At 46.4% G+C, this 14,229-nt stretch overlaps 1 protein-coding gene across 1 annotated transcript in view; it reads left to right on the top strand.

Moving 5' to 3' along the window:
- Window positions 1-14,229, top strand: part of ABTB2 (ankyrin repeat and BTB domain containing 2) — a 171,801-nt gene that overhangs the window by 116,740 nt on the left and 40,832 nt on the right. Inside the window, exon 2 of the mRNA XM_019738580.3 lies at window positions 9,878-10,024. Within this exon, the coding sequence (XP_019594139.2) occupies window positions 9,878-10,024 (147 nt within the window). The remainder of the gene's footprint in view (window positions 1-9,877; window positions 10,025-14,229) is intronic.

Genomic DNA, 14,229 nt, shown 5'->3' with positions numbered 1-14,229 from the left:
GGCTGCGGATCCCTTCCTCCAGGAAGCCTTCTTTGATCACTGTGCCTGGGTAGTCTGGCTTAGAGACCCTTCCTCTGAGCTCCTTGTGCTGTCGTAGCACTTGTCACGCAATGTTGAGTTGACTGATACGCTGTCTGCCCTCTTTCATTAGACTGCAAGCAGCAAGAAAGTAGGGGCCCTAGTTTGTTCATTTTTATGTCCCTAGAGCATAGACTTCTGGCACATTATTAGGTCATCAATAAACAGTGTTGAATAAATGAGTGAGTGCATGAATGCAGAATAAATAACCCATCTGTGGTGAGGAAAGCATGATTCTATCATAGCATAGACCACAGTGGCCTTTAGGAAAATAAATGGATAGATTGGCTTTAGATCCATCCCTTCTTTCTAATGGTGATTAAGTACTTTTATATGATATCTGATGGTCTTATCCTAAAGCCATTGGCCCAGAGAATCATTGAGGCCATTTATAAAAATATTCCCATTTACTACATGCTTACTATGTGTCAGGCGCTTTGCTAAGTGCTTACTTTGTTCTTTTAATCCTCAGTCCTGTAAATTAGGAGGTATTTTTAGACCTATTACACAGATGAGCATATTGAGGATCAGAAAGGTTAACTAGTCCAAGGTCACATAGTTAGTAAGAGGCAAAGCTGGGTTTTGAACCCTCATCGTTCTGACTCATACTATTAAATCATCTGGAGAGTGTAATAGTCAAAGCCCTTTAGAATGGGAACCAAAGCTGACTGAAACAGGTCATATTTGTTACAAGGACTCTAGCACTGTAAATTTCTGGCTAATGCACTCATGTTCTATTAATAAATACCTTGGCCATCTGCCCTGAACCTTGTGATATTTGCATCTTTTTTCTTTTTCTTTCTTTTCTTTTCAACCCCTAAGGAGTTTCTTGTGCTTATTATGGATGCTTGGGGTCATTCATCCCTCTCCCCTACTCTGGGCCGACAGTTTGCCCACCCCTCAGTTTTTCCTGCTGGCAGCACTGCTCCTTAGCAGGGGATGCAGCTCAGGAAACACTCCCAGCACGAACTTTGCTTCTTCTCCCAGCCCTGGGCTCACCAGTATCCCCACTCCAGTGTTGGCAGCTGTGAGGCTCTTTTTCCACGTATGGTGATTCCAGCCCTGTGGTGTGAGACTTTTTCCCAGCTCTACCTGTTCTCAGATCCTAGTATGTTGCAGCCTGCACTGGCCACGGCAGGGGCTGGAGGTCCAGGCCACCATGTGACAGTGTCGTGATCATACACACTCAGCACAGTGGGTACACGGCTGAGCCAAGTGTTGGCAAGATGCCCCAGGAAGTCCCACTGCTGATGTAGCCCCTAAGCCACCCTGAGTCACCCCCACCTGGCCAGGTAAAGGGGTTTGCTCCCAGAGGGGCCAATGCTTGGAAGGAGGCATGAGGACAAAATCACAAATCTGGGTTAGCAATATAGAACGGTTTCTGCGTGCGTTTCTTCCAAAAGAATCACCCTTTCCCCTTACCGTATTTTTTTAGTAGTATTTCTATAAATACTTTTTTCCTTATTTACTTTTTATTTGCATCCATGAGCTCACAATGGTAGTAATAATGGTTTTGTTTTTATCGAGATACATTTTTCATTATTTTTTTCAGATTTTTTTGAGATATGATGGACATAGAGCACTGCAGAAGTTTAAGGTGTGCAGCATATTAACTTCACTGACACATTTTATTATTTAACCAGTAGAAAAATGTATGACGAATAATGGAGGAAAAAAATCATCTGAAAATGTTCCCTTGCAGAAATAGATCTTTTATGTTAGATGACCTCCATCCTGGGCTCTTTATAAGTAACTAGATTATAGTATTTTTTTTCACCATTCACTTATTTTCTTATTTAAAAGTTTAATTTCCGGTAACTAATTTTCTGCCATAGTTGAAATTGTGGACATTCCTCTGCTCAGAAGAAACATTCTCTCACCCCTTTCTTCCTCTAAGTACATCTCTCCCCTTCCCCCATTTCCTTTATAATAATCACTTTTTACTATACCAATAAATCATTGTAAAAGGTTAGAAAGCATAGTAGTTCAAAACATTTTTATAACCCTAATGTAGAGAAAACCACTCTTACCCTGGTGGCTGTGTGCATTGGGTTGGGGAAAAGTCCAGTATTTTCCAGTGACGACTTTACCCATCTCTCCATCCTCAATTTCTTCTTTTGTGTGTGTGTGTGTGTGTGTTTAGAATGTGTTGCCTTTGTACCAAAGTGGCTCAAGCTTGCCCTTGTCTCCTAGGAATTAGTGTGCTCACCCACTGTGGGTCAAGGACAGCATCTGACAAAGGACTGTGGTCATGTGGTGGGTTTCTCTTTCTTTAAGAGGTGGCAGTTCCAAGATTCATGCTTCCTGGGTCACTCAAGTTCTCGATGTGTTACATCAGTACTTTGGAGAGAGGCCACAGCTTCTCTCAAAAAGTATTCTAAATACCACGGAGATCTGCTCCACAGGAAACAGCTCAGTCGTTTACAGGTGTGTTTGCCGCCCTGCACTGCTCGATGCTTTGACTGTTTGCTGGTTTTTCCAGGGTTCACCTATACAAGTAGGTTTAGTTTCCTGAAACAATCTGCTTGGTTGCTCTGGCTTTATTTTACTCTCTTGCAGAGAGTGGAAGTGGCAGTGAACAGACTGGATTTTATTAGGCTTTTGCTTCAAAAAAAGGAAGCAGCAATTCAAGATCTCTACTAGTCGTTTGTTCTTCTGCAGGCACCCACTGCTCATCCTCTGGGTCTATGACAGAAGTGCTATGTACCTTGATTAAACAAATCACCAAATCATTCCTAGGGGAGATTCTGGGGTTGCCCCACTGCTTTGTTAGGCTGTTTTAGTTTTATGGTGGCCCTTACCCCCCCCCCCCCAAATCCTCACCCTGCTTGGAGCCCCTTGAGAATTGGGTGAGCCAGCCCTGAGGTCAGAGGTGCTTCTGTCAGCTGGAGGGGAAAGACGAAGCCCCCAAGACCAGCTCCCCAAGCAGGCCCACCACCAGCAGACACAAGACTGTCAAGGACTCAAAGGGAGATGCCTTCCAGCCCAGTATTCACAGTGAGGTTTGCTTTTTACCATCTTTTTACAGAGCATTGGGGATGCTGGCAATGAATGAGCATGTTGCCTCTGATCTCGCCCTGGGTTCCCTGGTCCTGGGCTCCCTGGGCAGCCATAAATGTATTATTATTTTACCGTTTAATAGTGAGCTCTTGGCCCCTGGGCCTGACTTAACTGGAAGACCACCTTTAGCTCATGGTGTTCTGATAACTTAGCCAGGGTGAGGTGTTAACCAGCGCCTGATTATGTTTGCTTTTAATTTCCTGACCTTCAAGAAGAAGGGAAAGTGCCGTGCTATTCAGGCTGGTGTGTGGTGAAAGGAGTTCTGTCCCTGGGCTTGAGTGGGGAGAGCCCCAGGTGAGAGGCAGTGTGGCGTGGAGTTTACCAGTGTGACACCAGTGTCACTCAGGCTAGTCTGAATCCCACCTCTGCCCTCTTCTAGCTTTGTAACCTTAGCCAAGTGACCCAGCTCAACTAAACCTCAGGGCCCCTCGTTGGTAAGTGCGGCCAGTAATAGTACTAGCTACCGGTTACTCGTATGAGCTAATAGTACTAAGACCACGGCTTGGAGCTTCGTGTGGGCTCAAAGGCAGGTGCCGCCCCTTCCTGGCATAGAGTACTGCGGCAGCCCGGCCCCATTCATTATTACCCCATGGTTAAAACCTGCTTCCCAAACTTCTTATAGACCCCCCCACTCTACTCTCTCCATGTCTCCCAACATTTTCTCCTCACTTTGAACTCTTGGGCCTCATAGGATAGTGGTCTTATCTTCAGGTGGGTTCTGTTCAAGAACTAGATGAGCTTTCAGTTATTTGGGATGAGTCGTTTTTACATGGATGATTGACACCTCATCAGTCAGGCATATATCATTTTCCTTCCAGGTTTTTCTTATTTCCTTCATCTTCCCCTTGACACAACCGCCACCCACCCCATCCCCAACCTCTTTGGGATAGGAGTTTCAGGAGAAATATCATTCAATGAAGTTGGGTGGGTTTTTTTAGAATCGACTGTCCGTTGAAAAATAATGTCGACTAGGTGTTTCGTCACCAAAAAGGATGCATTCAGGGGAAAAGAAAGGATTGCAACCCAGCGTACGCAGACATGGCAAGCCACATGCGCACTCTGGCCTGCGTGCCAAGCTGGAGGGGTATTGTGGGAGGGAAAAGGAAGTCAGTGGAGGGGGAAGTTGGAACCATAGAGCTTTATTATAAATATAGACTTCTTCTGGAGGGTTCTCGCAATTATGTCCTTAGAGCGCAAGAACTTGCATAAGCCCTAGCTCCTCCCAGAGACCCTGTGAATGATTATGTTTGCTTAAATTTCCAGTTCATTTTTATCACGACTGTCCTTATACTCCATTGGAGTCTCTCTGAAAAAAACTATTCATGCTTTAACTTTTCAGTACTTGGTTTCCGTATGACTAATACACAACAACTAGGCATTAAACATACTATATATAAAATTCCAGATCAGAGAATGGAAGCACTTTTTTAAGAAAATAAGAAGGGTTGAATTGTATGAGCTATTTGGAAACCGTTCCGTGGGGCAATATAATTTTTATTTTCAGAAGCTTATGGATTGAACCTCACCCAAGCTTCTAGCTCCAAGAAAACTGGCAGATGACACCCTGCCAAATTTCCTCACAAGGGCAGTACAAGAGGAATCCTTTGCATCCAGGTGTTCATTTTAAAGAAACAGGAGAGAGGCGGCAGCCTTTGTCATCTTCACAAATGAGCTTCCCTGAGCCAGGTGACTACTGAGTCTGGTGGGAAGTGCTGGTGGCAGGGGTGGGAAAAGGTGCTATCCACACAGGCTGCACAGGTATCTGGGCCCACTGCAGTCACAGGGCCCCCCCTCCAAACGTTTACAACTCTGGGGAGTACACTAGTAATGGTTTGTTGAGTTGAGCGGACAGTTATGTTACAGTCTTGATGGTCAGAAAAGCTGAACTATAGATAGATAGATAGATAGATAGATAGATAGATAGATAGATAGATAGATAGATGATAGATAGATCTATCCAGTTTTCACAAAGAATGGATATTTTCTTTACACTTAAAATTGGGGGAAGGTAATAGCTATTGGGGAAATTAAACTGTAGGAAACGGTAATAACAGGTTCTATTTGTTCCCACTATTGACAAAGCAGAAGTTAAATGGAATGAAAGGAGGGAAGACTGTTTTGAGGGGTACACTTTAGTGCTGGAGCACACGAAGGGGCCAGTCAGAGAGTAGGATCCCCACACCGGAGACGACTTGAGAAGCCATAGCATCAGCCCCCATGTTTTATACAGGAGAAAATGAAACCCTGCCCATTGATATGGCCTTTGGGCTAAGCCCTGCTTCTGAAGAAACCTTTGCACTGAAAGTCGGGTGTGTTAAGCCAGTGTGAGTCCATCTGCTCCGGGCTTGGTGCTGGCTTAGAGGAGCCTGCACCTCTACAAGCTGAAACCCAGGTGGAATTCCTGGTTGGCAACCATTGCAAGAAGGCAGGGTTCCCAGTCTTCTGCCAGTGGGTTTCCCATCTAACTCAATGGCGCCCTCTCTGGGCACTGGTGGAGAATCACCTGGGAAGGAAATTGCCTTTCCAAATCCAGAGCTGGAGCAGAGAGCCACGTGACCAACGCTGAATGGGAAACCAGCTTGGAGAAACAGGATCAGGTGTGCGTAGGCTTCTTAACGCCGCTGATTTCCTGGGAGGTGCTGGGAATTTCCCCGTTTACTGGCAGAATTTTTAGGTTGGTGCAAAAGTAATTGCGTTTTTTTGGTGTGGTTTTTTTTTTTTTTCAATTTTTAACCTTTTAAACCGCAGTTTCTTTTGCACCCGCCTAGTATTTTCATTCCTAAATTTCAGAGAAAGATAGAAGAATGCCATCTATTCCAATCTGTGGAAAGGAGTTTAAAATTCTTCGTGAAGGCAGTCCTTGGAGAGTACCAAGTCCCAGAGAAAGGTGACCAGAGTAAGGGATGGCAGGGGTGGGGGAAGACTGGAGGCAGGAGACAAGTGAGGAGGCTGCTGCAGTAGCCAGTGATGGTGGCCTGAACTGGTTCCGTGACAAATTTTTACAACCATAAGTAGGTAAAAGCAGCAAGGCTTTAGTAGTTGACTGGATATGCAGGAGGAGGGAGGGAGCTGATAAGAATGACTCACGTATCTGTTGGGCAACTGGGTGGATGTGGTGCTGAATTCAGAGAAAGGACGGTGGAGGAGGTGGCTGCGCTTTGGGCAATGAGATAATGAGTTCCCAGATTCCAGGATTGGGCAACCAGGCTGAGAAGAATTGAGTGACGGAAGATTACAGTTCTGTGTATACACTGAGCAATGTAGAGGCTTCGCATACAAAGCACATTGGAGTGGAACACTGTTTCCACAGCAATGCTGATGTTCCAGAAGAGGAAGTCAAAGGCTAGCTCACTGCTTTGCACTCAGGAGTTCATTTCACAGCAGTGCTCTGAACGATGCATGTGGGTTTTCTCAAGGGAAACTTTCGGCGTGCTTTCTTTTCCATCACGACTAAAGTAAACAATTTTTCCTAAGGATTTTACTAAATGGAAAAAAAAGATGCCTTTTTGCCTTCTTTCTTTCCTTCTCTCTCTCTCTCTCTCTCTCTCTCTCTCTCTCTCTGTCTCTCTGTCTCTCTCTCTCTCTCTTTCTCTCTTTCTTTCTTTCTTTCTTCAGAAATCTCTTTTTCCAGAGTGACCTTGCCCTGGGCCCATATCGTAAAATCGAGAAGTCGTGTGGGGCAAAGAAGGCATCGAGGTGTTGGGAGAATTTAAAGCAAATATTTTCCCTCTCCAGTGATGGAATGGGCTTCTGTGGGAGAGAGAAGAATTTTGGTTGACACAAAAAAATGCTTTTTTAAGGGGCGGATTTGGAAGACAAGCTGTGGAATTGCATTCTAGAAGGATCCGGGGGAATAAAAGATACGGCCTTCCATCTGTAGAGTTTCATAGGAGGTCTCGAGGGGTCCTTGGCAGGAGGTGCCTGGGGACCCATTAAAAGGAAGTCATATTTCTGGGTCTTACTTTGAATGTCCTCCTATCAAACAACAGGCCCAAACAGAACCCTTCTTCTAGTGCTATTTAACTGAAGGACGAGGTGGCCAAAGGTAGAACGTCATTCCATTTCAGCAGCTGGAGAATCAAGAGATTCTAGAGGTAGAGCCAAGAGATTCTAGACCCCATTCAGTGCCTGACCCTCAATAACCTTGGGCAAGTTACTGAATTTTTGGGAGGCCTTGGAGTTCTCATCTGTAAGATGGGTGTGAATAGGTACCTGTGAAGTCCCGGGGGATTATATACGGTCATGAATGGAAGTTGTTATCCCAGTGCCTGGCACACAGTCAGCCCTCAGCAACAGCATTATTGATGATGTGGCCATTCTTCATGATGACGACCCTCCGTCTCTCACTGGAGTAATAAATTACTCTCTATAAAAAGTCTCTTAAACGCAAAAGGTACTGTGCACAAGCGGTGATGCTATCAACTACTATTATTCCTAATAGGTTCATAATTACTTTTGCCACAGTATTTAGTGAAAGTCCCTTTGGGTGGGTGATGACTGGGAAAATGGGAATGATTATTGATGGAGCTGCCAGCTCCTGTTACTAGAGCCATTGACATAATATTTCTCTCTGGGAATCCTTTTGACAAATCAGCTGAATTTCCTATTCCCTTGCCCTAAGCACTGTAAATTTGATCCACATGTCCCCAGTGTAGTTTCTGTAGATGAATAACGGAGAAAAGAGGAAGAGCCAGGCTTGCCCTGGGACCCGTAGCTGTGTAGAAACTCTTCCAAATATTTGGGCTGTCTGTGGGTTTTAGTTTGGTGTGTGTGTGTGTGTGTGTGTGTGTGTGTGTGTGTGTGGTGGGGCGGGGGGGGTTCTCTCTTGTTTTACTTGTTTTGATGTTCAGAGCCAACTTTTCTTAATGGGTCCTCAGCTATCAGGGAGAGTTTCTGCTTTGGGGAGTAGGGTTGCAGGGACCCAGTCATGCCCTCCTCCTTCCCACAGTGGAAACAGCTTTCAGGAAGTACTTTGATGTGGTGCTTTGCCAAGTCAGCACTGGATGTGGTGGGAGGGGCCACTGCCCTCAAGAAGGGGCAAAGGGAGATGGGGTGCGTGGGGCAGGCTAGGAGGGCAGGGCTGACCCTCGGCTGAGCCTCCAGAGTGGTCAGGATCTGGGCAGGTGGGGGACCGCCATGTGTGTTTGCCCCAAGAAAGAAACACACAGGGCTCAGCGCTGAGGCTTCTGTGGGTGAAACAGGCAGTATTGTCACATGCACAAGCCACCAATTCAGGTCAGCCATAGGTGAGCTTGGTGGTGTGTTCATTGGATCTGAGCTTTCAGAGGGTTAAGTGTGTGTGGTCTAGAGTCAGTCAGACCCAGGTTCGAATCCTAGCTCTGCCACTTAACTAACAAGTTATTCAAACTCTCTGAACATTAGTTTCCTGGTATCTAAAATGGAGAGAGTTGTGCCTACCTTGTTGAAAGAAAACTGAGGTAGTATAAACAAAGCCGAATTCCCAGCACATAGTAAAAATAATAGCCACAGCTCCTGGCAGCACTTTTTCTGAGCCACCCAGTGAACCAGGCGTTGACATCCAACAGCTCAGTTTATCCGCCTGGTTACATGACGGGCTAGGTACTTTCCTTATCCCGTTAACACACGGATCAGCGGCACCAGCACAGAGGAGGGAAGGAACAGCCCAGGATCACACCACTGGTTAAGTGACAGCCAGAATCGTGAGCTCAAATGTTCCAGCTCCAAGGTTCCGTCGTAATCTCTCTGCTGTACCACCCCTGTGGCTGTGGTCAGTCTTGTTACATTTCTTCACTTAGGACAAGGAATTCTAACCCGGATCTGGCCACATCCCAGGGGCTCTCCAGTTATCTCAAGGAATTTTAAGAGATTTTCCAAAAACTGATTGATTACATTCCTGTGGGTATTTTCCTTTAAAAAAAAAAAAAAGTTCCGGGTGGGTGGACAAAGAGTCATTGATCAAAGAAACAGCAGTTTCCAAAAGTTGGGAATCTCTGTGACCACATGCTCTTATGAACCAACATGTAATTTTAAGCCAGTCTGATTTTGCTTTTCTGGTGCTTTCTAAGAAGCCACACAGTGAGGTAGAGAAATTTACAGGCTGTCTCCCTCCGGGATTGATGCTGACAGCTCTGTCCCTCTGTTGCTGAAGTGCTAATGAAAAACACTAATTGGACTTGGCCAGTGGCTGGGACGTGTCCCCTTCCTGGAGGGGAGGCGGCCGCATCTCTTTCTCTGTGCTTTCTCCCAGTCCCTTGTGTGGCTTGATGAGGGAAAGGGGGCAGCATAATAAGTGGGAGAACTGGAGGCAGGGCTGCCCTTTCAGTGGTCAGGTGGATGTTTACACTGATACAGCTGTCCCCAGAGCTCCGTGAAGACCGAGCTGGGTCTCTTTGTCACCCTAGCACCCTGAATGTAGCACGGCTTGGCCTGCATGAGGCACTCTGTAAATATTCAGTGAAGGAAGAAGGGAAAGAGTGAATGAATTGTTGCATGGCCCACGAGCCTCGCTCAGTAGGCCAGGTCTGTGTGCAGCCCCAAGGAAGGAGGGTCTCCACTTGGCTTAATACCTCATCTACAAGTAGGCCACTCCTCATTCTGGCTCCCATGGCAACGTCCACAAGAGGGAGTCGCCCATCCGCCAGTGGAATCTTGACATTTGCCCACTGACCCTGTTCTACTAGGAGGAAGGGGCAGGGCTGTGGCCTGCTGAGCTTTGGGTCCTTCCTGAGTTGACCTGTCTTCCTTGTTTCCCCCACAGGTGTCCTCTCCCTCCCGGCATACTTCAGTCCCTACAACGGAGGGTCCCTGGGCCATGACGAGCGAGCTGACGCCTATGCTCAGTTGGAGCTGCGGACCCTGGAGCAATCCCTCCTGGCCACCTGCGTGGGGAGCATCTCGGAGCTGAGTAAGTATGGCATCCACGTCTAGCTGTCTAGAAAGGAGAAGGTGGGGAAGGTGTCGTCTTCTGGAGTCTAGCCACCTCCTCCTTCATGCTTCTTGCCTTCCCTGAAAGCTCGAGGTTTCTAGGCCAGAGGTTGCAAACTGGTGTCTCACAAGCATGTATGCTCTGGCCAGTCTGTGGACTTAATCACACACAAATCTAGATTTCTGGTTTCTCTTTAAAAAGTCAGATGGTCTGGAGACACTGCACACAGTTCCTGCATGGCAGCGATCAAGGGGACCTAAGTAGCAGCTAAGCCGACAGCATGTGGTCCCCCATATTGTCACGTGCCTCATTATCTTATAGCTGGCCTATTTCATTCATTTATTTTACCTGCTTGGCCCAAAAAGCTGTGACTTTACAGCCAGCATTCTTTCTTGAAAGAAAGCTCCTCTGAAACCTCCATATACGACATGGAATGTAAAAACAGAGCTGTGCTGCTGAAGGAGGGCATAGCAGGTGGCCTGGCCCTGCAGTAGCCCTGGGCATCTCCCAGGACCTCCCGGCTCCTGGAACACAGCTGGAAACCCCTTGGTCTAGGTCATTACCATTTGAAAGCTGCTTCAAAAGAGGCTGTTAGGAAGCAGGAAGTCCGATGCATCTCCTGATGACTCCCTATTGTTAACCCCCAACTACTAGGGAAATCAAACTGCACACTCTTCCTCCTTAGTTCTCCCTCACTGTGTCACGAGACCACCCAGTGGAGGATGGTGACACATGCCAAGCAAGGGTTGTAGCACACAGTCTGGAAACAGATGAAATTTCCCTCTGCTCCAGCCTTTTCCATTTGTGATTTCTTTGAACAGCGAATGACAAACCTTTCTGTCTTCAAGACAAAGCTTCCTCCCATGCCCGCTCCATTCTTCCTCTGCTTCCCAGGATAGAAAACAAAGGTGCCTGGTTCAAGGTCACAGAGCAGATCAGTAACAGGGCTGGGAGAGAAAGCAGGACATCCGCTCTCTGTCCTGAGGGCATTACAGCATGGCCACCTGGGTCCCATGCCCCTTGAAGGATACTGCAGGAAGTGAGCTCGGTGTGTGGCTTGATCTCCACCTGTGACAAATGTCTTTGGACAGTGGCTGTCCTTGGGGCCAGGCACAGCCCGAGTTTGGTGAACTCTGCTGTCCTAAGAACAGTGAGGGCTGCACTCAGACCTCAGACCCCTAGAGAGCACCTTGGTTTTATGTTGCATTTTCAACATTAAGTGCGTAGGGCCCCTTATTCACAGGATCTCAGTTATTTCTCAGAATAACTCCGCGAGGTTTGTCCTGATGAGGAAACTGAGGCTTAGAGAAGAAAAGTGATTTTCCTCAAGTCACGCAGCTAGGAAGAATCCGTGGGGTCTTGCCTCCCGATGTGCCGGGCTTTAACCGCGCTCCTTACCACTTGGGGCTGCGGGTTTCCTAGGTGTGGCTAGCCTAGCCGCCCAGCCACCTGCATGCAGGGTAGCTGAGGTCAAGGCTGGGATCTGCTCCTTTGCTTTTTCTCAGGTGGCTTCTGTGTCCATTACAATCCACAGCCAGGCAAAGGGGAGCATTCAGACGCTTCCCTCAGGGGAAGGGCTTGTCATCAATCTGTCCTTTCCATTCAGCCCAGAGACCAAGTCCTATTGGTTCTACTTTCTAAAAGTATCCCAAATTTTAGTTTCCCCATTAACCACCTCCACTGCTACCAACTTAGCCCAAACCAGGGCCATTTAAACACAAATTGGATTATGTCGTTCATCTATGCAATATCCCTCCCACTGCTCCCCCGTGGCTTCCCAGCCCACTCAGTGAAATCCAATAGCCTCCCCATAGCCCAGCATCAAATATATGATCTGGCGTTATTGCCTACTACTCTTCTGTTATTCACTGTGCTCCAGCTACCCTTGCCTCCTGGCCAAGTACCTCCTACCCCAGGGCCTTTGCACTAGCTCTTCCCTGTGCCTGCAACCTTTTCCCCCAAATACTCAAACAGGTTAGTCTTTCACTTTCTTCAAGTCTCTGCGCAAACAACAGCTTATTAGACAGGTCTTCCCTGAGCACGCTGCATACCGTGTTTCCCTGAAAGTGAGACCTAGCCGGACCATCAGCTCGAATGCGTGTTTTGGAGCAAAAATTAATATAAGACCTGGTATTATGTTATATAATATAATATAATATAATATAATATAATATAATATAATTAATATAATATAATATAATATAATATAATATAATATAATATAATATAATATATAATATAATATAGTATAATAGATCCGGTCTTATATTATAGCAAAATAAGACTGGGTCTTATATTAATTTTTGCTCCAAAAGACACATTAGAGCTGATGGTCCAGCTAGGTCTTATTTTCGGGGAAACAGGGTAGGTGAGCACCCCACTCTCCTTCCTCTGTCTCTTCTCTTATGGCTTTGGTTTTTTCCAAAGCGCTGATCACCACTTGACATTTATCGTATATTTACATGTAAATAGTCTGTCATCTCTTTCAATTGAGGAGAATGTCAGCTTCACGAGAATAGAGTTTCTCTGTTGTCCCCTGCTGTACTGTATCCCTAGTGATTAGAACAGTACCTAATGTCACGCACGCACACGCGTGTGTGTGTGTGTGTGTGTGTGTGTGTGTGTGAGTATGACTGAGAAGGAATGAGTCCTCTATTGTGCTCCTCAATGTTTGCCTCCTAAATCCCACCTAGGATTAGTCCACATCCTGGCCCAGCCACTCCTTGGGGCAACAGGAAGAAGCAGCCCCATAGCATCTTTTCACAGATAGCCACACAGGCTGTGTCATGCGCCAAGTTACCCGAGCTCCCTTGCTCTGAAACCAGGGTTTTTTCGCTTGCCCACTGTGATGGAGGGAGGAGACTAGGTGGAGGCAGATATGGTAATTTTTTGCTCCGAGACTAAAGAACTTAATGAGGCTAGTGATACTTGGCACTGAGCAACGTGTACCTAAGACTTTACCCCAGGTTTACCATGTATTAACTCCCTGCACCTTGCCAAGACCAGCCTGCCAGGTAGGTCAAGAAGTTTCTTTCTGGTATCAGGTCAGCTGCATAGGGAGCTTGGACACTTGTGTTTTTCTCTGTCCCTCTCTACCCATGAAACTATACACGGGAGGGAATAAGAAATAAACAAAATAAAGCAGTTCTTTGTAAAGACAGCCAGACGGTGTAGGCCTCATGTTGAAGACAGTGCGAAATTCCAGACTCTCACTGCTGTGTTTTTTTTTTTTTTTTACTTGATGGCTCATAATGAGGGTTGGACAGACCAGAGTGAAACCTGTAGCACCTCTGATCAAGGCTTTCATGATTAACAAGCAGCAAGGGCTTGTTTTTCATGCCTCGTGGGTGTTTCTGGGCTCCAGACAGAGGTTTCATCAAGCTTAGGAGCAATTGATTCTCAAGTACAAGAACATTCCAGAAGCAGCTTTGCTTGTCTACCTATGCTAAACCAGGAATACAGTTCAGCCTGGGCTCCAGCTTCTCAAACTAGGTGTGGCGATAGCCAGGGATTTTATCCACCCTGCTCCCACACTGTGGCAGACTGAAACTTTACTAAAACACAATAAAAACGAATGCCTAGAAAAGTGAAATAAAAGACGTCAATACAAGCCGTTTAAAATGATTGGATTAGATAAACATAAAATCACTCTGTCAAATTGCTGTGGGAGTTTTCTAATTGCTAAAGTTAACTTGTTGTGAAGCAGTAACAAGCAGCTTACAGACCTGCCCCAGTTTGCAGACCACACTTAACGCAGCAATGGTGCAAGAGCTCAGAGCATGTGGTTGGGACACGGGACCCCAGTTCCAGTCCCAGCTGGTTGACTGACTCATTGTGCAACTGGGACACATCATTTAAGTTCTGTGAGACTGTTTCCTTGTCTGTAAAATGGAAATACCTCCCTTAAGGGGTAGGTATAAAGATTGAATGAGATTTGTGTCTATCTTTTCATGTCTAGCCTGAAGCCTAGAGCATTGAAAGTGGCCAGGAAGAAAATCACTCTGAGAATAGCTAAAGCAATCAACTTTCTGATTGGCCATAAATGAGGGTTGCAGACCACGGCAAGTTGTTAGCTCTTGTTAGATCCCTCATCAGGGTGGTCTGCAGGCTTCTGCCTTTTTGGTCTTTGAGAGAGATTGATACAGCGCGCAACTGGGCTTGAAGCAAAGAGCCTGGAGACCCCA

This window comes from Rhinolophus sinicus, chromosome 14 (assembly GCF_057876585.1).
Source record: "Rhinolophus sinicus isolate RSI-liver-muscle chromosome 14, RSI-T2T, whole genome shotgun sequence".
Taxonomy (NCBI): domain Eukaryota; kingdom Metazoa; phylum Chordata; class Mammalia; order Chiroptera; family Rhinolophidae; genus Rhinolophus; species Rhinolophus sinicus.
This window is presented reverse-complemented; position numbering and strand designations above follow the sequence as displayed.